This window comes from Acromyrmex echinatior, chromosome 14, assembly GCF_024713525.1.
Source record: "Acromyrmex echinatior isolate Ae372 chromosome 14, ASM2471352v2, whole genome shotgun sequence".
Lineage (NCBI taxonomy): Eukaryota > Metazoa > Arthropoda > Insecta > Hymenoptera > Formicidae > Acromyrmex > Acromyrmex echinatior.
In genome coordinates this window covers 9,841,971-9,869,512 of record NC_141865.1, presented here as the reverse complement: position 1 = coordinate 9,869,512, position 27,542 = coordinate 9,841,971, and the positions used below count along the sequence as shown (strand labels likewise).

Below are 27,542 nucleotides of genomic sequence, written 5' to 3'. Positions count from 1 at the left end.
TATGTCACTTTTGCAAGATATATCATATCAATTTGTTTTTCAATAATAAGAAATATCAAAAGTTTAATTCGTTAGTATAAAAAAGTCTCTAAAATATAAATAATATATTTTTCGTAGCTTAATTCAATTACATTAAAAAATAATTCAAAAATAAAAGCTTGTGTGATCTTTCCTTGAGTTATTTTATAATAAATAAATTAATAACATTTATTACATAGGATTACATAATTTGGAAATGGCTATCGTAAAAAATACTTCGAGATTCTGTCCTAAAATCACATGACCAAAAAACAGGCGATTTTTTAATTACTTTTTGTTCAAAAATTTTTCAAAAAGCAAAATTATTTATGTTTCTTGCCTTCACATTTAATTCGATTAAAATATATATTTATTATATTAATATTCCATAATAATGTATAATTGCTACTTACGTATATGCAAAAGCGGTTTAAACGTTATTCCAGAAATAACATTATTTCATGAAACAAATTTACATTTCTTAATAAGTAAATTAAATATTGGAAATTTTTGAAAGGATAGTTTATGAAAATCATCACTGTATTAACAATGCTTCCTGTTTTGAATTCTATGAAAAATTCTATGAATTATTAGCTTTTCAAATGAAAATTAAGAAGATCGTATTTTTCATTAATTCACAGTATTTAACCTTTCTGTCAATGTATATTTTTATTTTTTTTTTTAATTCACCGGATATATTTCATCATCGGATATATCAGTGCATATTTTAGAATATAGATGTTTCGCAAAGACGTCATAGCGTATTAATGATTAAAAATAAGTTTATGTTCTGTATTTTATAGAAATTTCGAAATAATAACGGTTAAAAATCAGTTTACATTCTATTTTAAAAAATCTCCGAACAAAAAAAATTGTGATATATTTACTTTGTGTCGAAAAATATACATGTGTAAAAAATTTTAATATACTCAATGTCTTATGCTCATTGTCAATATTTCAACATGTGTTGAGTAGGTGCATTGCTATATATTAGGTGTATAACTTTGCTTTCGCCATTTTTTTTCCGAAATTCGAGACTTTATTGTAAAAAAACTGGTTATACATTTATAATTCAAAGTATTGTTCATCGCTGGCCATTATTTTTTTCTCCCATCTTTCGGGCAGCGTACGAATCTCGCGTCCAAAAAACTGGTCATCTTTTGAGGCGATCCACGAATCGATCCAATTTTTTACTTCTTCATAAGACCGGAAGTGCTGGTTAGCCAGGCCGTGTGCCATTGATCAAAACAAGTGATAGTCAGAGGGAGCAACGTTTGGAGAATACGGCGGGTGGGGTAGGACTTCCTATTTCAACGTTTCCAAGTATATCTTGACCACTTTCGCAACATGGGGTCGAGCATTGTCATGCTGCAAAATCACTTTATCGTGTCTCTCGTTGTATTGCGGCCGTTTGTCTTTCAATGCTCGGCTCAAATACATCAATTGCGTTAGATATCGACCGCCTGTGATTGTTTCAGTCGGTTTTAACAGCTCATAATACACTACGCCGAGCTGGTCCCATCGAATACAGAGCATGACCTTGGAGCCGTGAATATTCGGTTTGACGTCGACGTGGAAGCATGGCCGGGAACTCCCCATGATTTTTTGCGCTTGGGGTTATCTTAATGAATTTTTCGTCCTCAGTCACAATGCGATGCAGAAATCCCTTCCGTCTTTGCCTTTCAAGCAGCTGTTCACAAGCAAACAAACGCCGTTCAACATCTCTCGGCTTCAACTCGTGAACGGCACCCAATTTCCTTGCTTCTGAATCATTCCCATGATTTTGAGGCATTTTGAAATGGCTTGTTGAGTCACTTCCAATGATCGTGCCAATTCTTCTTGATTTTGATACGTCTTGACGAGTCTTGATCAAGTAATGCCTCCAATTCTGCATCTTCGAAAACCTTCTCTCTTCCACTGCTATGCCGGTCTTCAAAATCACCGTTCTTGAAGCGTTGAAACCACTCACGACACGTTCTTTCACTAATAGCGGCCTCACCATAAGTATTTGAGAGCATTCGATGAGCCTCAGCCGCAGATTTCTTCATATTGAAGAAAATTAAAACCTCCCGCAAATGACGAGAATTTGGTTCGTAAACTGACATTTTCAATCGAGAATAACTTTATGATGCAAACACAAATCGACTAATGTTTCTATGGAGTTATGTTGACAGATGTCCAAGTTTATTGTATGACGTCTATGATTTATTTATTTCGATCACCGCTAAAGCCATCTATAAGAAAATGGCGGAAGCAAAGTTATACACCTGATATTTTGTATGATATTGAATGTTTTTGTGCTGTTCTTTATTAATACATAATATTTACAAAAATATTATTATCAACATGAAGGAAATATCGCGGACATAGTTTTCGAGATAAAAAGGTAGCGTTGACACCCTAATCATAAAAAATCATTTTTCAAACACTAGAATCAGTTAAAATATTAATAGTGAATGCAAAGTATTCGTACAAAAAAAATATTTTTTTAAATTTTATTTTTAAAAAGTAAATTTTAAAAAGTAAATATTATGCAACGAATAATAAGTCATCAAATTGATGTCGAATCGATATAAATACGATAATTTGAATATCAATTTGATCGATTCGACGTTTAATTGACGATTATTTCTTGTTGGATAATTAACATTTTATTCATAAAAAATAAAATAGACTGTACGTTTCTTAAAATTATATATAACAAAAAGATGTGTATTAATTATACAAAATGTATCATCTGAAAAATAAGCGAAAATTAAAAATTGTATTGTTTGAATGCTCAAAAAATATTCATACAGACAAAAAATTTAGCTTCTAAAATCTGGAATACATGAGATGCTTGTATTTTGTTTATGTTAGAACAGAATGTATTCATCGTGTAAAATTGCTAATTAATGTTTATTTTCTACAAATAAGGCTTTTTTTTATAACAAATTGCCTTGTACAAATACTATTTGCTCTCATTATACATATTGTTCACTATAAAGGCGCCTTCAGACGGCCAATGTTCGTAAACATTAGCAAATATCATACACATACATAATATAATTATCCATATTAAATATAAGTCAATATTTAATGAATGTGTGCAAAAGCGTATACATTGATCATGTTTAGAAGCGCTTTTAAAATTATAATTTTAAATTAAAAAGATACAGAAAAATATTAATTTTAGAATTATTACTATCAAGAGATATACATATATAGCCTAGTAATGACAAGTAATATAAAAATTTTTAACATTGAACTTGATATGAATGCGATGCATTGACAAGAAGATTAATAATACTTTATTATTTTATATATATATATTTTTTTTTTATTGCTCTTTATAGGCAATAGAAGAATCTTTTACTAAGTTGTATAAATGAAACATTAAGGATCCAGAATATTATCATAATTTTTTTTGTTTAAGAAATTTTTTAAAACTGGCTCGATATCTAGATTCAAAAACAAAAATTTACATTGCTCTTTGGTACACATTATTGACTAATTTTGTAATAATTTTTATTGTTAGTTTAAATTAAAGTATCTAATAGACATTGACATATACCTATGGAATATTATGGTTATTGTATAAACAAAGATCAATTTAAAAAAATTCTATATAAAAATACAGAAGAAAATATATCTTTGATGTCTCTTCTCTCAAATATTTCTGAAATATTTTTAAAACTAGATACATCTTTGACCAAGGTCCGACGCACGTACCTTGACTGACTTTCTTTAACTTATAACTAGTCGGATTCCGGTATCGGTACTTCGGACAATATAGGATGGGTCCCGTCTCCATTGTTTAATACAATACTTTTTATGAGATTCTCGGATGGATATTTAAGATCATAGGCTTGTCCTAATTTTGCGCAAATATCAATAAAAAATGTAGTGTAATTAAATCTATTATTTCCTTTTTCCGATGATCTGTAATCCCATGGAAACACATGGTGGAAATTGTGATAACCTTCTCCTATTGTCAGAAAATTAATAAAATCGTTGTCTGACGGTTTTATATTCCTGAAAACAAGAGCTGTAATTAATTTGTGCTTATAATTATATTAAAAATCCTTGAACCAATGAAAATGCATCCATTTTCTCTCGAAACTTTTAAATGTCTTTTTAACATAACATATCCGAATTTTGTTCTACTGTTTTTGCCGACATTTTGTTCATTACTTATCGCCTTTTTATTAATAACCCTACACAATACATTTTATCCGAAGGACATTTTGAAAACATCTTTAGGATATGGGATCCTTTAGACTTTGAACGTCTTTGGACAATTCTGTACAGGAAGTCACACATACATTTGTTTGGCTACTTGCTGCTGTTACATTTTTTAATATCTTACATTTTAATTAACAAAAATATTTTACGATATGTTTATTTTTATGAAACATATAAACAATCAAATTGAGTAAGGTATAGCATATATCAGTTGTTATCATAGTGATATGCATTTAAGGATTAATTATTTAATTGTAAGACGATTATCCGCTATATCGGTAACGGAATAAATTCATTAAAATTATAAAAATTTATAATATATTTTTCTCCGCAGGTGATAAGAATTTCTATTACTCAACTGTATAAAAATATAAATTTTAAATTATACCATGATAACAATTTCAAATTACGCACTTATCATATGGCTTAGTGCCCCACACATGAGCAATGCTATTGATAGACCACACGGCATTTAACGTAATCATGTATCTTATGAATATTTGCGATACAATAGCTCTGTTCCATGTCTCGTTCCATAGATACACAGGTAGTGACGTAGGTAGGATAAAACCAAAAAAAAGTTGAAGAAGCAAGAAGTACCTACAAAAATGCAACTTTGATTTTTCGGATTTATATCGCCTATTTGCTTCTCAATTGCGATGTAAAGAAAATATTCTTCTTTTTCAAGCAACTAAAAAATATCAAATATTTTTTAGTTGCTTGCAAAAGGAGAATGAAAAAAAAGAAAAAAAAAGGAATATTTTAAAAGAATATACTTTTATTCCTCTATAACAAATTATTATTACACCAAAATTGTGTTTTAAAATAATATTACAAAGTTTCTAAATAATATTACAATGATTCAATGCTTTCAAACTTATTTTCTGAAAAACTTTGTTTTCGAGTTATGCAACAAATCAGTAATATGTTTATATATATTCTATATATCATTTCTATAAATTCAAATCAGTAATATATTTTTATATATTCTATAAATTTAGAAATATTATATTTTATAATAAAAAATTGTCGAATTTATGTTTTATGTAAGGAGAGTAAAATTACTATATTGCATCGCGTGTTGTATTGTACTTAACATACATGTTAGTATGACGGGTTGTTTATAAACGATCTGCCCGCTTGAATAGGCAACCCGTTATAGTGACTGTATGTTGATGCATAAAAATATAATAGATGCAACCTTACATATTACGGATATTTGCATATAATTATTTATATTATTTGAGTTTTTTTATTATATTTAGAAAATAATGTAATTGTAAAATAATAAATATGTATGTAGCCTACAATTAATTAAATTTACCTTTCGCCGAAAACCACAACAGGATCTGACAAAATATCTGATAAATCAAGCTGCTTGCTTTTTTTAATAAATTCCGGATGTTCTTTCATAAACACCCATCCCACATGCCCATAAAAAAAGCCGCGTTGAGAAGTATGAGGATCAGCATTAGTGTCGCAATATTTATGGTGCATACGATGATTTTTCACCCAACTGCATATTGTATTCTAAAATAATTAAAATGTTATTTACACATGAATATAAATAGCTATGTTTAAAATATAAGCATTAGCTGTCGGTTTGTTCTTTTTAATTGAATTTATTGCTCTGTCCATTTTTTTTCTTTGTAATGTGAAAAAAAGAAAGATTGAGCGATATAAGAGAAATTCAACTAAAAAAAAAACAGATTTTATGAATTTTGTGAAAAATTGTGTGTAAAATTGAAGCTGATTTCTTTCGAGAAAATTTAAGAACCTATGTAACTTCTTGACTCTCTTTATAATTTTTATGCTAATTAAACACTTACATAAAATTTTGTTTCATGTTAATGATTCGTTTTCATGTAAAAGTTCTTTTATCAGATATTGTTTACTTTGATTTCTTTCGTAACGGAAGAAGACACTTTGTGCACATATAATTTAGAATTATTTAATAAATGCAAGAAATGATGAAGTTATACACGTACTTGTACTTTACATATAATATATGTAAAATAGCAAATTTATTGACATTACCTGTACACCTGCACTAAAGCATATCAAAAGTAGAATCCTTAATGGTAACTTTGCTTTATAGCTTTTGTGAGTCCAAAGTCGATGAGCGCCACCAGACACTCCAATATTGGATATGATATACATAGCGATTACTTAAAAATATGAAAAAATATATTTATGTTTATATATTTAAACAAGAAGTCAAGTAACGTATGTGTATATGGGATACTCTTAAAATGTTTTACAAATATACATATATTTGAGAACATAAGTAGTAGTAGTAACTCCGGCAAATATGCAGCGCCAGAATTTATGTTGCAGAAATCAGAAAAAATAGAAGGAATGGGGATAATTTTCCCACAATTACTCTGTTACATATTTTTACATTATATTAATACTGAGTTATGATTTCAGTTTCTTAATATTAATATTAATGAAATTATTGTGAGTTGAATCGATTTGTCACTGTGTTAAGTAGCGCCATCATAAATTATAATCTACATAAAATGATTACTGTAGAACGTGCTAAAGAACGTGCAAAAAACTTAGTGATTATTTTGTGATACATGAGTGTAGAGGAATAGTAAAGCTGTTATATAACAAAATACAAATATTTTGCTCTTGTATTCTTTGTTTAGTTTGTTGTCTTGTATATCCCACCTGATTCGGATATGTAGCATTTTTAACAGGCGGGATTTATGTCCAAAGCATACAAAGATTGAATTCAATGCACTAAATACAATAAATACATTATATGAAATATATACCTCATGTTATAACATTTGTAATATATTATAGGTAGGAAGCTTGTAATTATTATTTATTACTTTATATACATATTTATTATTTCTTCTTATTCCTTAATAAAACTTTATAAATGCATTTTATAAGTTATTGTCATTTTACATCTTATTTATATGCATTATTTGTATTTTTTTCATGATCCATATATATCGTCCCTCCTCCTATAAGTAGCCATATATCTCACCCCTGGAATATACCGCAAAAATGCAAGGGTTTCAAAAAGTTTATTTTTTAATACGAAAAATAAATATTTCGGATTTCTAATATTTTTTTCATAGTAATAGATAGTACAAAGTTTTTACTGATATAATTTGTTCTGATAGTTTGTTTACTTTAAACATAATAAATAATACTTAATAAATTAAGTTTTTGATAGTTGCGGCGTACATATATTACGTAATCTTCTTACATACATTACAAGTGTTATGACATGAGATACATATTTCATGTAATGCGTTTATTGCATTTAATATACTGAATTCAATCTGCGCGTTTTGTATGCTTTGGGCATAAATCCCGCCCGTTAAAATATATTAGAATTACTCTATAATAAACATACACAGAAATTTTTGAGAAAATTTTAAGACTTTCAGTATATTGTTTTACATAATTTCTTGATTTTCTTGATTTTCTTTCTTTAAATGCCATATGCTCACAGCATGTAGATGCTTTCAAAAAAAAAAGCTTATCAAATTAATTATCCTTAATAATTTGAACTGTAAACTTAATAATTTTATCAATATACCTTTGCAATACAAAAATATGTGATTGGCAAGAATTATATTAACTGTTTTGGACTAATTTGAAAATTTGATTTCATTGGAAAGAGGCAGATATACTAATAATTGAATGAGAAAAACTTCAAAAAATTTTGGAAATCTTTTTTAAATTCCCCTAATATACAAAAGCATAAAAATACTTACTCCATATTGTAGTAATCAAATTTTGCCAGTAGTTGAAAGTCAATAAACCATAAATACCAATAGCGTGCAATAGAAAGATTTGGAGAGCATTAAACCATATTATATCAGTTTCGAATTTGAAAATACTTGGTTTCATCATTTCGATTTTTGTTTTGATGTCGTCTCTCGCCATTTATTTATCTATATATAATTATTATATTGAATTTATTTAAGCATTTAAGATCCAGCTTTAATCGGTATAGGCATTTTTCTAATTTATTAAAATTATCCATTACACACTTAATTATCGATTTAACGATACAAATCGGTGGATAATATATCGTGTGAACTGCTGAATTGAGCACAAAAGCGGACACGTTGAGTTATAAAAATTGTTTAAAACATATTAAAAACATATTAAAAATTTATCCACGCATCTGCTCTGTGTTGTTAAGTCGAAAATTAAATGTGAGATCGATAATTTTCTCGTAAAAAATTGGTTCAATTATTCTAATTCACGCTGTTTATCTTATATTTTCATGTGCGAAAAAAACAATTTTTCAAATCACTATTTTTTTTTAAACGACTATGACACTCACAATGCTTTTGTCATAATGTAATTTTTCCGCATTGATATATCGCATATTATATTCTCCAAATTTTAATGTCATTATAAAAAGATCGATATCATTTTATGTATGCATGTAAATTTATCTACATTTCCACAATTTCCATATATTTACATATTAATTTTTTTAGCTTCATACGAACGTGGATTGTTGCTATCATGCAGTGATACATAAAATCATCTGATATTTCTAAAAAATAGCAAAATTATCTAGAAACTTACTATTATATATATATATTTTTTTATAATTCTTTTATTATATAATATAATATATAGATTATATATATATATAATAATTCTTTTCATATTCTGCTTTCTTCTGCTTTCTTTGTTTTAATACATTTTGAAAATATTTATATAATTTTTAAAATATTTCATTAATTTTATAATTGCAAAATATTTCGCAAGTAATAATCTTGATCGCAATAAAATCTTTAAAAATACATTATAACATAAACATAAGAATTTTCGATATTATTTACTTCCGTAACAATGCCTTAAATAGTTTAAATTGTAATACGGCTTTAACAGCTATCTCAGCAAACGAGTATGGATTGAAATAATGAATTAAAATGGATTCAGATTTTTAGAAATACGGATTCATGAATGTTAAAATGAATCCTTTTCAATCCTGAATGCATTTTTATTCATTTATATAGGAATTGCAAAAAACAAATGTCTATTCCTTCTCAATCTTGAATGCATTCTGTTGCTTTATATGATCTGTTAAGAGAGAGGGAATGAGATTGGAAGGGGAATAGAGGTAGGAAAGAAACACAAAGGAAAAAGAAAAGGAAGGAAAGACTAGGAAAAAGAAAAAGGCTGCAAAATTTGTTGATACGAATTAGGTAATGTTTCCGTGTAGTTTTGTTTGTTTAATCCCAATTTTTGTTTTTTAATGTAAATCATTTCGGAGATTAATCTTTTATTGTACGATTTCTTGTCTAAGATCTTTACATCTTTCCAATTAAAATTATGGTTATAGTTAATATGATGTCAGTAATCATCGATAGAAAACCAATATTTTTATTAATGTCCGAAATGTGTTCATTTAGTCTTGTTTTTAATTTTCTTTTGGTTTGTACATATATAACTAGCTTCACAGTTATCACAAGAAATTTTATATACAACATTTTGATTAGCTAAATGATTTAATCTATCTTTACTTCTAGTTATAAGGTTTTTTAATGTATTTGGAATTAAATATGATAATATACATTTATGCTATAAGTAAAAAACTTTCAGAGATAGAGTTTGTATGTGAAACTATAAAGAATTTCTCTTTAACATGGATATTATGTTTTACCTTATTGTTCTGTGTGTAATATTTTAATCTTTTTTTAATTGTTGAAAAAATGAAAGGAAGAGGATAGCTATTATTTGGAAAAATATTAATAACATCAACCAAATTCTTTTCGTGGAAACAAGGATGAGATAATTTAGCTATTTAACTATTAGGTGTTGGAATTAATTCGTAGCGTTTTACAAGTGATGGGAAGTACTTTCATTAATGTATTTTTTAATGCTCATGTGAAATAAATAACATTCTTTCATTAAAAAACGCTACGAATTAATTCCAACACCTAATATTTTATCAACGAAATCGAAGATAACACCCCTTTTGTGACGTAAAGAATGGTGTGAATGAAAATTAAGATATCTGCCCGAATAGGTGATCTTCTTGTATCTGTCAAAAATAATCTTATGGTTATCAATCATAATCATAGTGTCCAAAAAACTTAATTTTCCCTTAGTGCCGATATCCATAGTAAATTACAGTCTGACATGTTAAAGATTTCTAGAACAAGTATTATATTTGTACTATCTAATGGAGCTGTCAAAATGATAATAATTTATTAAAATATGGTGAGTGGTTTTAATAATAAAAAAAATGATAAGCATTGAAAAAACAGCAGAAGAAAATTCGAATATGCCATATCAAAAAGATATTTAGGAGTTAACATATTCGTAAGAAAATGGATGCATTCTTATTAGACCTAATAACTTTTAATGTAATTATGAACAGGAATTAATACAGGTTTTGTTTTCAGGAACAACTATCAAATAATTTTGTTAACTTTCAATAGGAGAAGATTATCACAATTTCCATCATGTGTTTCCATGGAATTATAAATCGTCAGAAATAACAGATTTAATTACACATTATTATTTTATCAATTTGCACGAAATTATGATAAACCTACGATTTGAAATATTCATCCGTGGATCTCACAAAAAAAATTGTATTAAATGAAGCGGGGCTCATCCTATGTTGTCCAAAGCACCGAGATCGGAATTCGACTAATTATAAGTTAAATAAAATCAGACAAGACATGTGTTCATCGGATGTTGATCAAAGATATATCCAGGTAATTTAAAAAATTGTTTCTTTTTTTTTAAATATAATTATCTTAATAAAATATAAATTGTATTATATACAGCAGAACCTCGATTATCCGACAAGATGTGACCCAAAATTAGGTCGAATAATAAAAAAATCGGATATATACATATAATTAGTATTATATTTTATATTTGTTCAAAATACTCACATTTTAGTGTATAAATGAAAATAAGAGGAATAATCTCCAAATCTCTTGATCTTTACAAATGTTATTAAGGTCATGACCCTGAACAAAATTTAAAAGGTTTTAACCAACAGTTGGACACCTCAGATAAAGCTCCCTCTAACGCCAGCGGTAGTATAACTTTCAAATCTTATATATTGTAACTCAAAAAGTACTTAATAAAGAAATATTTTGTTAAAATATTTTGAAGAGTTCTTGAAATAAGCTATAAAAATATACAAAAAAAACAGGGATTTTTATTTAAAAAAAAATCGATGTAACCTTGATCTGAACTTGGTAATGCCACTCAAGGTCAAACTGATAAAACCGGTTGATAGTCTTTTTTAATCCCCATCATTTTCATCTGAAACAGTTTTCTATGAAATTTATATTTTTTGATATATTTTAGTTCCAGTATTTTTTCTTCATGTATATATATAAAAAATAAAATAATTATTTATAGATAAAATAATTTAGTATCAAATTTTTTATTTATAAATAATTATTTTATTTTTTATATATACACTTTTAGTAAACTATAAACTTGGTAATTTTATCAATTTTTGGCAGTACAAGAAAAAGATATGATTAGAAAAAATTATTAACTTTAACTATTTTGGATTACATTGAAAATTTGATTTTATTTGAAAGGGACTGATACACTAATAGTTGATAATGAGAAAAATTTCGAAAAATTTTCACGTTTTTTTCTTTAAATTCGCCTATATACAAAAGTATAAAAATTCTCACTTCATATTGTAAATTTTTTCAGTAGTTGAAAGTCAGTATACCATAAATGCAATAGAAAGACTTAGAGAGCAATAAATCGTATTATATCAGTTTTAATCTTAAAAACACTTGGTGTTGTCATTTCGGATTTTTTACTGATCAAATCTGTATTGATTATCAGAACTTCTTTTATATACTCTTTTATAACATAAAATCGAGAAATAATTATATTGCGATCCTATGTTATATTATTATCTAAATTTTATTATTATAAATGTGAAAATATAAATAAATCTTTTTGAAAGCAAAAAAGACAATTAATAAAGTAAGATCTACGGCACAATTAAAAGTAACGCAATTTTCAATCAAAATCTTTGTTTAATTTTACTTAATTTATATAATTTATAATTAGCAATTATAACGAATTCTTCTAAAATTGATAATAAAACTTGAGAGCCTTAAGAATATATTAGGTATATCAATTTTATCGAATATCTATGTAATTTTATTTAAAGACAACATTTATAATTTGCGTCTATCTATTCGCATAAGAATAGTATACTATTTATATTTATAATTTTATACAATGTGTTTTTATATATACATTTTAATTTTATGTTATATATATATAATTTTTAATTACTTCTTAAATGTACTTAATATTTTTTTGTTATTTACTAAAGCAAAAATATTTATTTTCTAATTGTAATAATTGAAACACAATTAATGTCTGGAAAATAGTACGTAATAAAAATTGAAAACATCATTCTCTCAGTTATTTATTAAAAAACAAACAAGGATAAATATACCTAAACAATGGATAAATATACCTTAGCGAGAGAATAAAAGTGATTCGAATGAGATATTACACATGCACTGATAGAGTAGTAAAAAACGATTCTTTGCACGGTGTTTATACGTTATACTCTTATGTGTAAAGAAAGGCAATTTTTGAAATTACTAACTTTTCTAAAACGACTATAACATTCACGATGCTTTTGTCACAACATAATTTTTTCGCATTTATATACATATAATGCATATATCCTCCAAAAATGTCATTGCAAGAAGACCGTTATCATTTTATGTATGCATGTATAATTTATATATGTATATTTCCATAACTTTTATATATTATATAATAAATTTTTATTTCGTAAACGTAAAACGTGAATTGCTATGATACAGTGATAATAAATTATCAAGTATTTAAAAAAAATGACAAAGTCATTTAGAAACTTATTGTTATATATTAGGTGCGCAACTAAGTTCTCGCTGTGATTTTGATGAAAATGCATCAAAATAACAGCGAGAACTTAGTTGCGCATCTAATAACATATATGTAAATATATTTTTTTAATTCATCTATTATATAATGTATATATTATAATAATTTGCTTTCCTATTCTATGTCGCTTCTTTCTTTTTGTTTTGTAAGACATTACCGATCGAAATAAAGAATGTTTACGCTCACATTGATATACAAGGCGTGCAAACTTATTATATAACATAATCAAAATCTAAAAATTGAATATAATCGACGGTCTTACATCGCCAATAATTATCTGTTCACGGTGAGGAAACACATGAAATGCCATGGCAAAACAATGCTCCGATTTTATTCCAGTGGAAATTGGAGTAATAGTGAGCGCCGTATGTGTTCGACTTATTTGTACTAGGATCGATAAAATCGTAATTATCGCCGCTGAGTGTCGTCGCAGGACGCTTATAACAAACTTGAACATTAAATTCTTACAGTTTTAACACATTGCAAATATTTATATAATTTTTAACACATTTTGTTAATCTTACAATTGTTTGCAAAATATTTTGCAAATAATAATCTTGATTGCAATAAAATCTTTAAAAATATGTAACAGTTATTACTTATAGGAATTTTCGATATTATATATTTACTTTTGTAAGAATGCTTTAAATTCCAATACGACTTTAACAGATACATCAATTATTATCTAAAAGCTTGTTATAAATTAAAATACAATTTATTATTAGAATTCAATTTAACAGTAATATTGTTTTTAACTCGTTTTAATTATTTATAATTTTTTGAAAAGCTAATTTTTTAAGAAGCTTACACTTCTCATTATGATTGTTAATATTTTGTATAGTATTTTAATTTATTATTTATATGTTTTGCAAATCACATCGTTTTTTCTAGTTTATGCTTCATATGTTTTTACATATTTTTTCACTAATCTCATAAGTGTGAAGCTGTAAACAAATTTTTGCTAACGATGAAGTAAGAGTGTAATTTAATGAATTAAATTTATTCTACCTGTATGTGTGTTGCATTTTAATCTTTGGCACTTGAATCGCACATTGGGATTTCATCCCATTTGGCACGGGAGCCATCGCCTTTATCGGCAGCAACTCGTTTCACAAGTTCAGGAGACGGTTTCTTGAGATTGTAGGCCCATCCGATCTTCGCGAACATGTCGATGAAAAACGACGAGTGATTGAAAATATACCAATTAAACTCGGCTGCACGATAGTCCCAAGGAAATGTGTGATGATAATTATGAAATCCTTCACCACTACAAACTACACTCACGCTCATATTCTCTGTTGGCCGAATATTTCTAGAAATTAGAACAAAATTGATAATAAATGGGAATAGATTTTATCTATTAAATATTGTGTTCGGATCAATTAAAAAATATTTTACGATTCTCAATATTTCTTTGAAAAATCCTCGCGAAACAATAATTGATTTTACACTTAATAATCTGTCGGAAAAATCTTGTGCATTAAATATGTATAAGCGATATTGAATATTAATAATATTATCGTAAATCCATCCGAAAGAACTCACTTATTGTATGGCTTGGTACCCCACATGTGAGCAAAACTGTTTATGGAAAAACTTGCATGTAACACCAGCATCACTCGAGCTACTTGTGAAATGAAGGATCTGTTCCAAGTCTCACCCCAGAAGTAAACCGGTATTAGCGTGGGCAAGACATAAGAGAATATCAAGTTCACCAAAGTAACATATCTGCTAACAAAAAATTAACTGCATTAATATTTATTGTGTTGGAAAATTACGCCGATAGAATATAAATAAATATGTAATGTGAATTATATGTAAATATTCAATTAACTTTTTATGAAAAGCAATGAGTGGGTCTGCCAAAATGTCCCGCATATCAGTCTCACGTAATTTTTGAATAATTTCAGGCCTGAGTCTTCTTAGAATCCAACCTATGTGGCAAAAGAAAAAGCCGCGTCGGCTATTGTGAGGATCTAAATCTGTGTCGACGTATTTGTGATGTACACGATGAATCCGTACCCAACTAAAAATAGAGACCTATATATATAAAGAAATGTAGCATTAAAGCCTGTCCTCATTGAAGCCAATCGTCTAATCGATAAAGCCGGGATGTGTCTTTAGAAAATAGTCAATCTTATAAATAGATACCTAAATTAAAACTGCATGAATTTTCCGGTTATTATGTAACATCTTTGACTCAGTATTCGAATAAAAAATGCGCTTTGTATGCATAACAATTGAATTGACTTTAATTTGGAATGCACATTGAAAATGTTATTAAATTAGATTTTCGTAATAAATTGTATTTCGGTTTACATAATAAATAAGCTCTTTTGATTATTACCCCTCCACTCGAACAGTAACAAACGAAAAGGATGAGCCTGAGCGGTAGATTAGCGCTGTACGATCGATGAGACCAAAATCTATGAGCACCAGCAGTCACACCGATGCATCCTAGGTTATACAAAATTAGTACTGAAAATATAAAAAAAAATGTTAGTTTATATGTAATATAACATTAATTATAATAATTATAGCTGATAATTATAAAGTCAAGCATGGCTATTTCGCCAGTTTTAACTTTAATATTATATGACTTTTGGCAGGAAATATATCTTTTTAACGTATTTTAAATTACATTACACAATCATGATATATTATATTATTTTTTCAAAGCACATGCATTCAACTGTTCAATGTATTTTATTTAGAAACATTTATTGCAAGAAAAGTCTTGCTCTACTCTTGTTAAATAATTATTTTACAACAAAAAATTACAATATAAAATTTAAATTTTTAAATATTTTTTACACAAACTTACACCACAAAGTTGTCCTTAAATTTTCAAAGTAGTTGAACGTGATTAAACCGTAAAGTCCAATGGTGTGCATCATCAATAAATAAAAGACCGTAAACCACACAATATCCGTTTTTCGTATTTCTCTTTTCGTAATAATTTCTTCTTTGCACTTAATATCACACGTGTCATCATGAGAATTGTTTGGTATTGTGTCGTGCATACTGATAGCAATAACTATTTACGTATAAAGTATAATTATATTGTACTTGAAGTCACATCGATAGATACAGACTGTGCTCGTGAAGCGCTATTAGCGATATATTGTGTTAGAGTAGATAAAAAGAGTGTCCCCAATTATCTGAAAAATACATAGCGATAATTTTAAAATATGAAAATAATATAAGATAATATAATAAATTAATAAGTTAAAATAAAATTTTCGTATTAAATAATAAATGCTTCATCGTTTTGTTTAAATGTCCAAAATTATATGACTTATCTTTAAATAACGGCTTTCAAAACGAAGTCAAAATAAATTGATAAAGGAGCACAAAAACCTTCGCAAGATAATAATACAATTATGTATAAAAATTAAATCTTTATATGTTTACATCGATGACGTTTGGACTACGTATCATTTTCAGTATAAAAATTAAATAGATATTCAATGCTACTCGTACTTACAATATACGTTACGTCATTACTAATTGTCTACAATTAAAAAATTTAATACAAATTGTTATATCTTATTATTATCTGTCTATCTAGAAAGGATTTTTTGTCGACAACTTAATTTAAACTTTATTTTTCTTTGTTCTTTTAATACTACTTCGTTTAATGCAAACATTTATTGTTTAATTTTTGAGTCATCACTAATATCTCAGATCCTCCCAGTTTCTATAATATTGTCATGATGTATAACTTTATATTGTATAAAGTATAATAACTTTCGAATGTTTGCACAGCAATACAAAAATCCTAATAACGACCGGTAATAGAGTAAAAGAAAGTAGATATATAATTAACTAAAAAATTATTAAATATATATCAAATTTTTTAGTTAATTATATATCTTTTTTTTTATTCGATTACCGGTCGTCATTAGAGGTACATTCCGTTTCACGCATGATGTGCATAATGCATCATTTATCCTTATTTAATGTTTGATGAACAACAAGGATAAATGATGCATCATGCGTGAAACGAAATGCACCCATTTCTATATTCTATGTTAATCGTTCTTTAAATATAACAAACACAAAAAATGAAAGTAAGAGATAAAAAATTGAATTTTAAAATCGATAAAAAACTACAAAAGTAAATTAAAATTTATAATTAATAAGATTGTTAAGAAAAATTATTTTAATAATTTTTATACCTGTAAGTCAACGAAAACGCCAAAGAATATATTATAAAGTTTTGTATATTAAAACCCTGACAGGATCTCATGAAGACATTTGTCGGCAATGTGACAAATAGAAAAAACATAAGCATAATGTAATCCAAGTAAAGTAAGGAACTAGTGAGTGGAAAGGAGGGAATTAATTGAAGGGAGAGAAGTTGACAAAGGAAGGAAAAATATATATCTGGCAACCTCTCAATATCGCTTTGTTTAAATCAGTCTTTTATGTCTTTTTGTAAAAATCATTTCCGAAATCAATCTTCTATAATAAAAAGGTTCCATATCCAAAATACTCACATCATCTCAATCAAAACTGTGATTCGTTTTTAATCTATGACTCGAAATTACTGACAAGGCACCCGAGGATATATTAATGTGTATAATAAATTCTCAGGTGCTCTGTCAGTAATTTCGAGTAATAGATTGGAAACGAACCACAGTTTTAGTTGGGACGATACTTAGAAGCTACCAGACATATATTTTTTCTTCCTTTGTCAGCTACTCCCTCTTTAACTAATTCTCTCCTTTCCACTCATCCCAATTCCTTACCTTACTTTACTATTACGTTTATGTTTTCTTTAATTATCATATTGCCGATAAATGTCTTTATGAAATCCTGTCAGGGTTTTAATATACGAAACTTTATAATATATCCTTTGATATTTTCGTTAACTCCCAGATATTATTAAAATAATTTTTCTTAACAATCTTATTAATTATAAATTTTAATTTACTTTTGAAGTTTTTTATCTATTTTAAAATTTAAATTTTTATCTCTTACTTGTGTTTGTTAAAGAACGACTAACATAAAATATAGAAATCCTAATAACAATCGATAATCGAGCAAAAAAATAGATGTATAATTAATTTAAAAATTTGATATATATTTTAAAAAATAGATGTATAATTAACTAAAAAATTTGATATATATTTAATAATTTTTTAATTAATTATACATCTACTTTCTTTTGTTCGATTACCAGTTGTTATTAGGATTTTTGTATTGCAAATTCGAAAGTTATTATACTTATTGTTTATACAATATAGATTTATGTATCGTGACAATATTATAGAAATTGAGACTTCTGTGCGGATCTGAGATGTTAGGGATGATTTCAAAAATTAAACAATAAATGTTTGCATTAAACAATAAATGTTTACATTAAACAATGGAAATTAAAGAGGCAAAGAAAAATAAAGCTAAAACTATAGATATCAACAAAGAAAAACACTTTCTAGATAGACATATGATAATGATATAACAATTTGTATTATTAATTTTGATATTGAAGATGACCAGATACATAATTGAAACGTCTATTGATGTACACATGCAAAGTGATTTAATATATAATTGCATTGTTACCTTATACAGCCTTTATGCTCCGTTATTGATATATATTTGACTTATATTAAAAAGATTATAGACAATAATAAACAATTTACTAGAAAGATTATATTATAATCTAATAAAAGGTTTTTATTTTTATAAATACATAAGTTTTACAATGAAAATAATATAATTTTTAACAAAAAATGTATTAATGCACAGATAATTATATTAATTTTGTATTAAATTTTTCAGTGTATTTAAAAATTATTATAAAAGTAATGTCTTATATTTTAAATAATTATTTATAATTAGTTAAAAAAAATTGTATAATTATAATCATTACATATGTATATGCTTAATATTTGTATAAAAAGTTTCTTGAGAAATGAGGTAAAACTCAAAATTGCCATATATATATATATAGATTAAGATTGCCGAAATCGCACTTTTCACGTAAAGTCTCATAATGCAAAAATTATGAAGAATATTCTTAAGTTTTTTACAGCATAATAAACTGCATTTTTTTCTTTTTCATAATTTCTTTGTAATTTGTTTGCGCTATTATAACATTTAAAATGAGAATTTAAAAAAAAATTTTTAAATTATATAAGAAAAGCAACAAATTGTATCTTAATATATTTATATACTTTTAAAAACTTAAGAATATATATAATTTCTGAAACATGATAATTTCAAGAAGTAATTTAAGAAGTTTCTGTGTGAAACAAAATAAACATTTCGAAGGTTTACAGTATACATTTTTAATACATAATAATAAATGGAATAAATGAAATAAAATTAAGAAATGTAAAAATAATAATATTATGTAACGTGCAATTTAGAAGATTAGATTGTGGTGTGCTTTAGAAAACTGGTTTAGGAAACATTTTTTAAATTTTTACTTATATAATTTATAAACAAAAATGTAAAGCAAATTTTAATCTAATTAATTTAATTTTAATAATATTTTAATCATGACAAATGATTAAGACTTAAGCTAGTTAACTTATATTTTCTATAATTCTGTTATGAAATACGTTGAAAAATAGCAACACTCTTAAGATTTTTTTATTTATGTAAATAACAACTCAGATAGCAAAATGAATTCAAAACACCGTTATGTTGCAGTAGATGTTGATTAAGGACAAGATTCTTCCTTATTATGCGTAAAATGTTGTCTTCACATAAAATTTGATGATATCAATTGGTAACATCTTGATAGTATATAAAATATATGTGTATCAATATATGTGTATCAATATATGTATATCAATTTGTCATTATGTTGACACAATATACTATATAAAATATACTATATGAAATATGTGAGCTCATCGCGTGCCATTATTTTGCTATCAACATGAGATGTTATTAATTCTCAATGTTTATTCTTGAAATTTCATAAACTGATGATGTCTTACTACTTGTTTCTAACTCATGTTTCTAACTCATGTTTCTAATTATTAATTCTCAATGTTTATTCTTGAAATTTCATAAACTGATGATGTCTACTTGTTTCTAACTCATGTTTCTAACTCATGTTTCTAATTCAGTTAATGCACATAAGATTCCGATGTTAGCAAATTGATGACAACTTCATAACAACTCGTGCAATACATTATAGTTTGTCTAATATACTAATTAGCTAAATCACGCTTGGTTATCCAAGCAGAGCAACAAATCATGATAACGTCAAAATGAATTAAAATAAATTGGAAATGATTAAATAATAACTTTTAATGATCATTTTGTTATCATAATGATTTGTTGTTCTATTTAGGTAATCTGGGAATATATTCCTATCGCGCTTCATGTCACGAGCAGTATAACGGAGTATAGCGTTGCAGTATCATGTAATTTTTAAATAATAGTAAGAAAGTATGTAAATAACAGTAATGGAATTTTTAAGCGCAGCAGTGCGATTTAGGAGTTGGTGCGATTTCGATAACTTTACTCTACACACCTAGATAATCAAATCTGTCAATTTTGTAAAGTATTTGTTGTAAACGTTGTCGGAAAAATACCAACAAAAATATCTGATAATAAAATATGATAGCAGAGTGACTAAAAAATCAATGAGAATTTACTATCTTCTAATCAATTTAAATGATATATTTTATTTAAATACCCTAAATCTGTTAAGGGAATGCTAAAATCGTCTGTCTTACCGACTAAACCATGTAATTTTTGTATAACAATTACTTTTTTCCTCTCTTACTTGTTTAAAAATCCTTTTTTAGGATTAAAATACACACACTAATACAGGGTCCGGCAAAATGATCTCCCACATTTTAATCAGTGGCGGTGCAAAATGTGGGAGATCATTTTGCCGGACCCTGTACATGTCTGTGAGGTGGAGTCACTGCTGAAGAATGACAAAATTTTGAAATTGAGATCTTTTTTACCATTTCTTAGCCCAATATGACGCTCCAGAGCTGTCACATCGTGACATTCGCTTTATATAATAGCTGTGCAATCTGTACTTACGAAATAATAGTCCACAGACTAGTAGTTTGTATAAAGAAACAGTATGGAATTTCTAAAATTGGACGTCTATTAAAAGACTTAAAAAGATGTCTAATTAAAATGTAATTGTTATACAAAAATTTATGTGCATATGTGACATGCGTGAGTGAGATATTGATATAATGATGTGTCAATGACTCGTAAATCGTTTGTGTATAAGCGCTATTTTCAATGATTAATCGTCTTTAGGATTTCCTAAAAAATATGTATAGAACTCCAGCAACAGCCAAGCACAGTTTACTGTTTTTTTAATATCAAAAAACAAATATCGAAAAATTGTATTATGACATCATAATGATAAAATTCCATTTCTGCCCGGAAACTTGTCTAAATGTCGAAACAAATCAACATTAGGCACATGAATTAGCGACACTTTTTTTCTACTCATTCTATATCGTATTATTTTACTTCGATCTCTTCGATTGTGTAACCAGATGGTTTACACCGTTGCTAAATGCGACAGTTAAAAAGTTTATAGAGTAGGAGTTTCGCGCTTTTGATAAATTCAAGCATGCTTGTCAAGACTTTATGACTGACTGCGTTATAGAGAGCTTCATAACTGCACACTTCCATTATTCATCATGAAAATAGGTCTTTCTATTAAATCTCTCTCCACACTGAATCTCACCGTCTTCTCGGTGTCATCTTCTCCCGTCGTACCTACCCATTTTCTCAATTCATCTGTTCAACCCATATCTTCTCAACAAACGCTTCATTGACTCTTTTCCAAGTTCTTCTACTTTTATGTCATCCTGTTCCTACCATCTTTCTAACCATCGTTCTAACCATAACATTTCAAAAATCTTTACCTTTGCTCTTATCACAGCTATCGATGTTTAATATCTTTAAGCGCACAAAACTCACTTCCGCCGATCTGCACAAATCTTCAAGATATATAATCCTCTTATTCACAATATTTTGATTATCTCTCCTTCATATTTTTAATCACTTCTTATCTTGCAACACTTTTCCAACCTCCTGGAAGCAATTAGTAATTTTTCCAATTCTCAAAAATCGCAACCCCATTTCACTCTCCTCTCTTCGCTCTATTTCTATTTTTTCTTTTCTCTTCAAACTACTCGAACAGATTTATTTTAAACTTATTAACTTACTACTTTAAATTTATTAAATTTATTAAATTTATTACTTAAATTTATTAATTTTCAGGAAGGTTAACGCTATTTTCGATTGATAACAGATTTCAGATTTCACAATATGCATATATATCGAAACAAATTGTTACATTATTTGATGTTGTACTGTATGGTTTAGTAGCAATTAAATTATTATAATTAATACTAGAAATTTAATATGCCTATTACGGTCAAAGCTGAATCTTCATTGCTTTAAATAATTCAATCTTGAATTACTAATATACACTGTATGTGTATTTGCATATATACCATATCTTTTCAAATTGCGCGCCGAATTGTTTTTCCGGAAATGCAATTATTAAAACTACTCTAGTAATCGCGAAATAAATTGGCAAGCAATTTTAATAATTTGATACTCATCAGGCATCATATTATAAAAATGTTAATATGTTGAGACTGTTAATAAAATTATTGCGAGAAATATTACCTCGGCCGGGACTTGAACCCGGATCTCTTGCATTTCGTACGAGCGTCTTAGCTTGTAGGCATTTTAAATTTCTAGTATTGATTGTGTTTCTCATATGCGATCTAAAATAAAGAATCTTTAAATTATTACACATATATAATTAGCTAGATCTTATTCCCGCGATAAGTTATTTTTGTCACACTTTGAAATACCACGAATGCATCTATGTCCCGATTACTGCAATCACGCATCTGTAGTACCTCTGACCTCTGACCGCGACATCGAGAGGCTTATGAACCAGAAGTTAATCGATATGCGAAATAAGAATCCTTTGTGTATACGAATTCGAGTCAATTTGTGCGTCACTCAATATTTCCTTACTCGTTTGTAAATATTATAAAAAATGTATATTTTAAAAAATGTAATGCACTAAGAATTTTAAATTTTGAAAAATAAAAATGTGGAACTTCGTAAAAAGTAAAACTTTCCTAGTCTATTTAGACATGTCATCTTATACGATACTTTAGCAAGAGAAAAAAAGTTAACGCCAAAATTAAAAAGCAGCAAAAAATTGAACTGGAACAAAACAACTGGAAAATTGTGAGGATAAATCTCATAAGCTACTTTGCTTTGTATGATCGATGAGATTTATGAGCGTCAGCTGTGATGCAGCGAGAAATATAAATACTATAAATTACACAGGTCTGTTTACCCACAAGGAAAATCGGTAAATGTAAAATAAAAAAGAATTTGAAACTTTGCATAAGTTTAGAATAGATGGACCTAATTACAATTCTTTTAAAACTGTTCTTTTTAAACTGTTTATATTCGATTTTAGGGGTGAAAACACTTTTGTTGCGAATCGGTTGTTCCGCGAGAACTGATTCGCGTTTTTATAGAAAGAATGGGAAATAGAGGGAAGAGCAGCGATAAGAGTCAGGCTTGAGAAATCACTTTCACAGTTTCCTTTTTTTTTTTTTTAACAATACGGAATCTGCATTACACTTCAAAACGGCGGACAGCCGAGCGACTGAGATCTCGAATCAGAATGCGAGCAAAAATCTTCGGTTTGATCATAAATGCTGCGAATTATTGCGACCAACAAAGACCTTCCTCAGAACCAGTATTGCCTCCAGGTACGATGAAAATCTTAACGCGAAAATAATACAGTTCGATCCGCAGCGACCAAATTACGTTCGCGGATGCACGAGGCACTCACCCTCGGTGCAATGTCGATATTGGAGAGTTCACTGTTGAGAGTCTACATCGAATTAAAGCTGTCGTGGTTTCACGGATTATGAAGAGAGACCACTTCGCATTTTTTCGTTATGGAGCAAAGTACGCGATACATACACAAACGTTGAAAATGAAAAAAGCCGTGTTCGCTGAGAATAACTTACGCTCCCGGGACTCCAAGTACAAATCGATCATCGTTATAGCAAGATATCTCCAAGTCGGGTCTTCCTCCTAAGGGAAGTGCGTGAAAGCATACATTCGGTCACTCGCGCAGTCGCGCAGTCAGACAAAGGGCGAGGATTGTCCTAATTCGCAAGACCGATAGAGATAGCTAATGCGCAATATTACGATACGGTCTCTCGCAATTTCGCATGCGCCACCGGCAGAACCGACGGACGTAAATGTTGAGTTCCACTTTTACACGCTGAGATATCCTTGAATCGCTTTCGCGAGAAAATTGATCGATAAGATACGAACACTCCATTCAAGTTTTGACATTACGCTGATTCTGGAACTTCCTTGAAAAAAAAAACGATGTTTATGTCTACGCAAATATCTCCGAAGTAATAAAAAATATAAAAAAATATTTTGAATAGAAATGTTTTATAAATAATAAGAATCTTTATCGTATATGTCCAAAACACAACCAATAGAAAATAAAAAATAAAAGTCCATAACAGTCAAAGCTGGATCTTTAATGTTTAAATAATTTAATGTGAATTTATGTATACTGAACATATGTACACGCATATACTATTTTCTAGTCATTTGAACTGCGCGGCGAATTAATTTTTTCGAACTTAAACACGCAGCTAAACTACTGATATCACAATTAAATTTTGTTGCTTAATAGGCATCTGTTAAGAAGATCTTAGTATATTGGAAATCTGTAAATAAATTTATTTATTGCGAAAAATATTATCTCGGCCAAGACCTCTAACATTCCATGTGAGCGTCCTAAGTCTTTAGATTAGGTCGAGACCTTAATAATATTCTTCGCAATAATCAATATGTATAGAAACAACATTAATTTTTCAGACGTAAAACAAGTTTTATGATTTTACAAGCACTTATAACGGCGTAATCATTAAGAACAATTTAATCCTGAAAAAGATTTAAGACTCTATATCTCTAAATTCTTATTTTGAAATGAGACTTGACCTGCTACCTATCTGAAGTAAAGTATTTTCTTGGCGCCTAGACGTCAGGTATTTCACGCCAAATTCAACTACGTAACAAAGTTGTGTTCCGTAAACGTGTTTTTAACAAATAAGAAAAGTTAACACTCTCTTATAAAAATTCTATTAATTTTATTTGGTTACTACTTGACATCTCTTCCCAAGTAATCTTCTCTGTAATTTTCCACGCTTTAAGTAAAATAACAATAAAACAGTTCGTAATAAACTTAATCGCGGATTTTTGTAAATTATACATACATATATATATATATATATATATATATACAATATCTTTACTTCTACTGAAATATTAAACCCAAGTAGCACTTATTGGTTCATATACATTTTATAGACGTTTCTCTCTCTCTCCTGAACATATGTTTTACAAGCGTTTAGGAAACATACATAAAACCAACATGTGCTATTGGGAAATCTAAAAACCAAGTTTATATTTTAACATTATTATATTATAATATTATAACAACATTATTAACTTAATAAATTATCTTAAGTAAGTAAATTCTTGATCGCGTACATTTGTTGTTAACTGATCCAAAAAGCTCGCTATCATGAGACAATTGTTATTTTTATTATTCAATTTTATTAGCTGAATATGGCACAGCTTCCCACAAAGAATGACTTCCATCACCTCTATTCATCGTAACGATTTTTATAAGCTTTTTCGACGGTTCTTTGAGATCGTATGCCCAGCCGATTTTCGCAAAGAAATTAATGAGCTTTGTGGTTAGGAAACTGTTATACTCGGCACCCTTATAGTCCCACGGGAAAACATGATGATAATTATGCGATCCTTCACCTACCGTAGCACAGTTAACGAATAGGTTTTCTGTTGGATTTATATGCCTGTCATTAAAATAAATGGAACAAAATTATTCTTAGGCGATACAAAATGATAAAAGATTTTTTTGGATCAAATTGATTATATGTGAATATAATAATTTTGATATTAATTATTTGCTTACGCATCAAATGGTCTTGAGCCCCAGATATGAGCCACACTGTTGACGCTCCATGTGAAATTTAAAGTCAAAATAGAACGAATAAAAATCTGTGACACGAAAGCTCTATACCAAGTCTCATTCCATGCATACACAGGCAACATCACCGGAAGCAGGAAAGCGAATATAAATTTTAATATCATAGAATATCTGAAAAATAGCATTAATTAATTACGGTGTGTATTTATCACAGTTTTACATCTTACGTAAAAAAATTTATATAAATAATTTTCTAAAAGATTCTGGTGAAAATTTCTCATATAATTTTTCATATTATATAATTTTTCATAATTTCTATATAATTTTATAACTTTCTTACATTTTTTATACGAATTGAAACACTTCTCAAAAAATCTACATCTTTTCTCAGAATTTCCATGTATGTTAATTATGAAATATTGTAAGAGATTTCTAAAATTTTTTGTAAGTATAATTTCTGATGAAATGTTATAAAATTTAAAAAATTAAAAAATATTTTTTTTTAATTATGGGATGAGAAATTTCAGAATATTTTAGAATTCATTTGTGAAAAATTCTGAGAGAAAATGTAAACTTTCTTAGTATTTCTGAAAAATGTTCCAATTTGTATAAAAATTATGAGAAAAATTTTCACCATGAGAGGCTGCAAAAAATATCGGAATACTAAATATATGCTTTCAAAATGAATCAAATTCTTATAAAACAACATTTATGAAAATATATGACAAAATCTAGCACAAAAGTTGTCAATATTTTAAAAGATATTAGAATTTCTACACCTATTTTTGAAAATATACTCCTATAAATGCAAATTACAAATTTTGTACAAGATTTGGTTATATAATTTCATAAATGTCCTATGTTTGGGAAAGTTGAGAAGGTTAACATAAAATTATGTAAAATTACATAAAATTATCATAATTATAAATACACATTTTCCGAGGACACGGCAAAAACATTTTCGTAATATCTTTCTTTCTTCTTATGTTCTTTTGTCTTTTTCAATATAAAACTATTTCGTATAACTTATATAATTTCCTGCACAAATTTACTTGATAGCAAATACAGCAATAGGATCAGCCAATACATCGCTCATGTCGATCTCATAACCCTTTCGGATCACATCCGGATGTTTCTTCATCATCAACCAACCCACATGGGAAAAAAAGAATCCTCGGTTACTGTTATGCGGATCCGCATCCGTATCAGTATATTTGTGATGCACCCGATGATCTCGCACCCATTCGAATATGTTATTCTAAAAGAAAATTGTAAAGAAAAATTCTTCCGTCTTGCAACGTATAAAACGGTAATTATAAACGTTTATTTA

At 27.8% G+C, this 27,542-nt stretch overlaps 3 protein-coding genes across 9 annotated transcripts in view; all 3 read right to left on the bottom strand.

The window, feature by feature from the left end:
- Positions 1 to 3,612: 3,612 nt before the first annotated feature.
- On the bottom strand, positions 3,613 to 8,157 carry LOC105146019 (acyl-CoA Delta-9 desaturase). Its single transcript, XM_011056032.2, has 5 exons — positions 7,986 to 8,157; positions 6,280 to 6,410; positions 5,567 to 5,772; positions 4,657 to 4,842; positions 3,613 to 4,032 (listed from the first exon to the last, which is right to left on the bottom strand). The coding sequence occupies exons 1-5, from the start codon at positions 8,155 to 8,157 to the stop codon at positions 3,756 to 3,758; spliced, it is 972 nt and encodes a 323-aa protein (XP_011054334.1). The 3' UTR covers positions 3,613 to 3,755.
- On the bottom strand, positions 6,280 to 22,218 carry LOC105146050 (acyl-CoA Delta-9 desaturase-like). Of its 6 annotated transcripts, none has more exons than XM_087412923.1 (7): positions 22,050 to 22,218; positions 16,001 to 16,337; positions 15,524 to 15,654; positions 15,011 to 15,216; positions 14,722 to 14,907; positions 14,185 to 14,488; positions 6,280 to 6,410 (listed from the first exon to the last, which is right to left on the bottom strand). In XM_087412923.1, exons 2-6 carry the CDS (start codon positions 16,197 to 16,199, stop codon positions 14,203 to 14,205), a joined length of 1,008 nt encoding a protein of 335 aa, XP_087269049.1. In that variant the 5' UTR covers positions 16,200 to 16,337; positions 22,050 to 22,218; the 3' UTR covers positions 6,280 to 6,410; positions 14,185 to 14,202. The 6 variants fall into 6 exon arrangements, with proteins under 6 accessions (XP_087269049.1, XP_087269048.1, XP_011054408.1 ...); XM_087412922.1 differs by lacking the exon at positions 6,280 to 6,410 and adding an exon at positions 8,040 to 8,165; XM_011056106.2 differs by lacking the exon at positions 6,280 to 6,410 and having other exon boundaries at positions 12,652 to 14,488.
- A 71-nt stretch (positions 22,219 to 22,289) lies between these two features.
- LOC105146014 (acyl-CoA Delta-9 desaturase) overlaps positions 22,290 to 27,542 on the bottom strand; it is a 16,088-nt gene continuing 10,835 nt past the window's right edge. Inside the window, exons 4-6 of one of the 2 annotated variants that reach the window (XM_011056008.2) lie at positions 27,265 to 27,470; positions 26,198 to 26,383; positions 22,290 to 26,078 (exon numbers count right to left, since the gene is read on the bottom strand). In XM_011056008.2, the coding sequence (XP_011054310.1) occupies positions 25,805 to 26,078; positions 26,198 to 26,383; positions 27,265 to 27,470 (666 nt within the window). In that variant the 3' untranslated portion in view covers positions 22,290 to 25,804. The remainder of the gene's footprint in view (positions 26,079 to 26,197; positions 26,384 to 27,264; positions 27,471 to 27,542) is intronic. The other variant, XM_087412920.1, reaches the window with a different exon arrangement.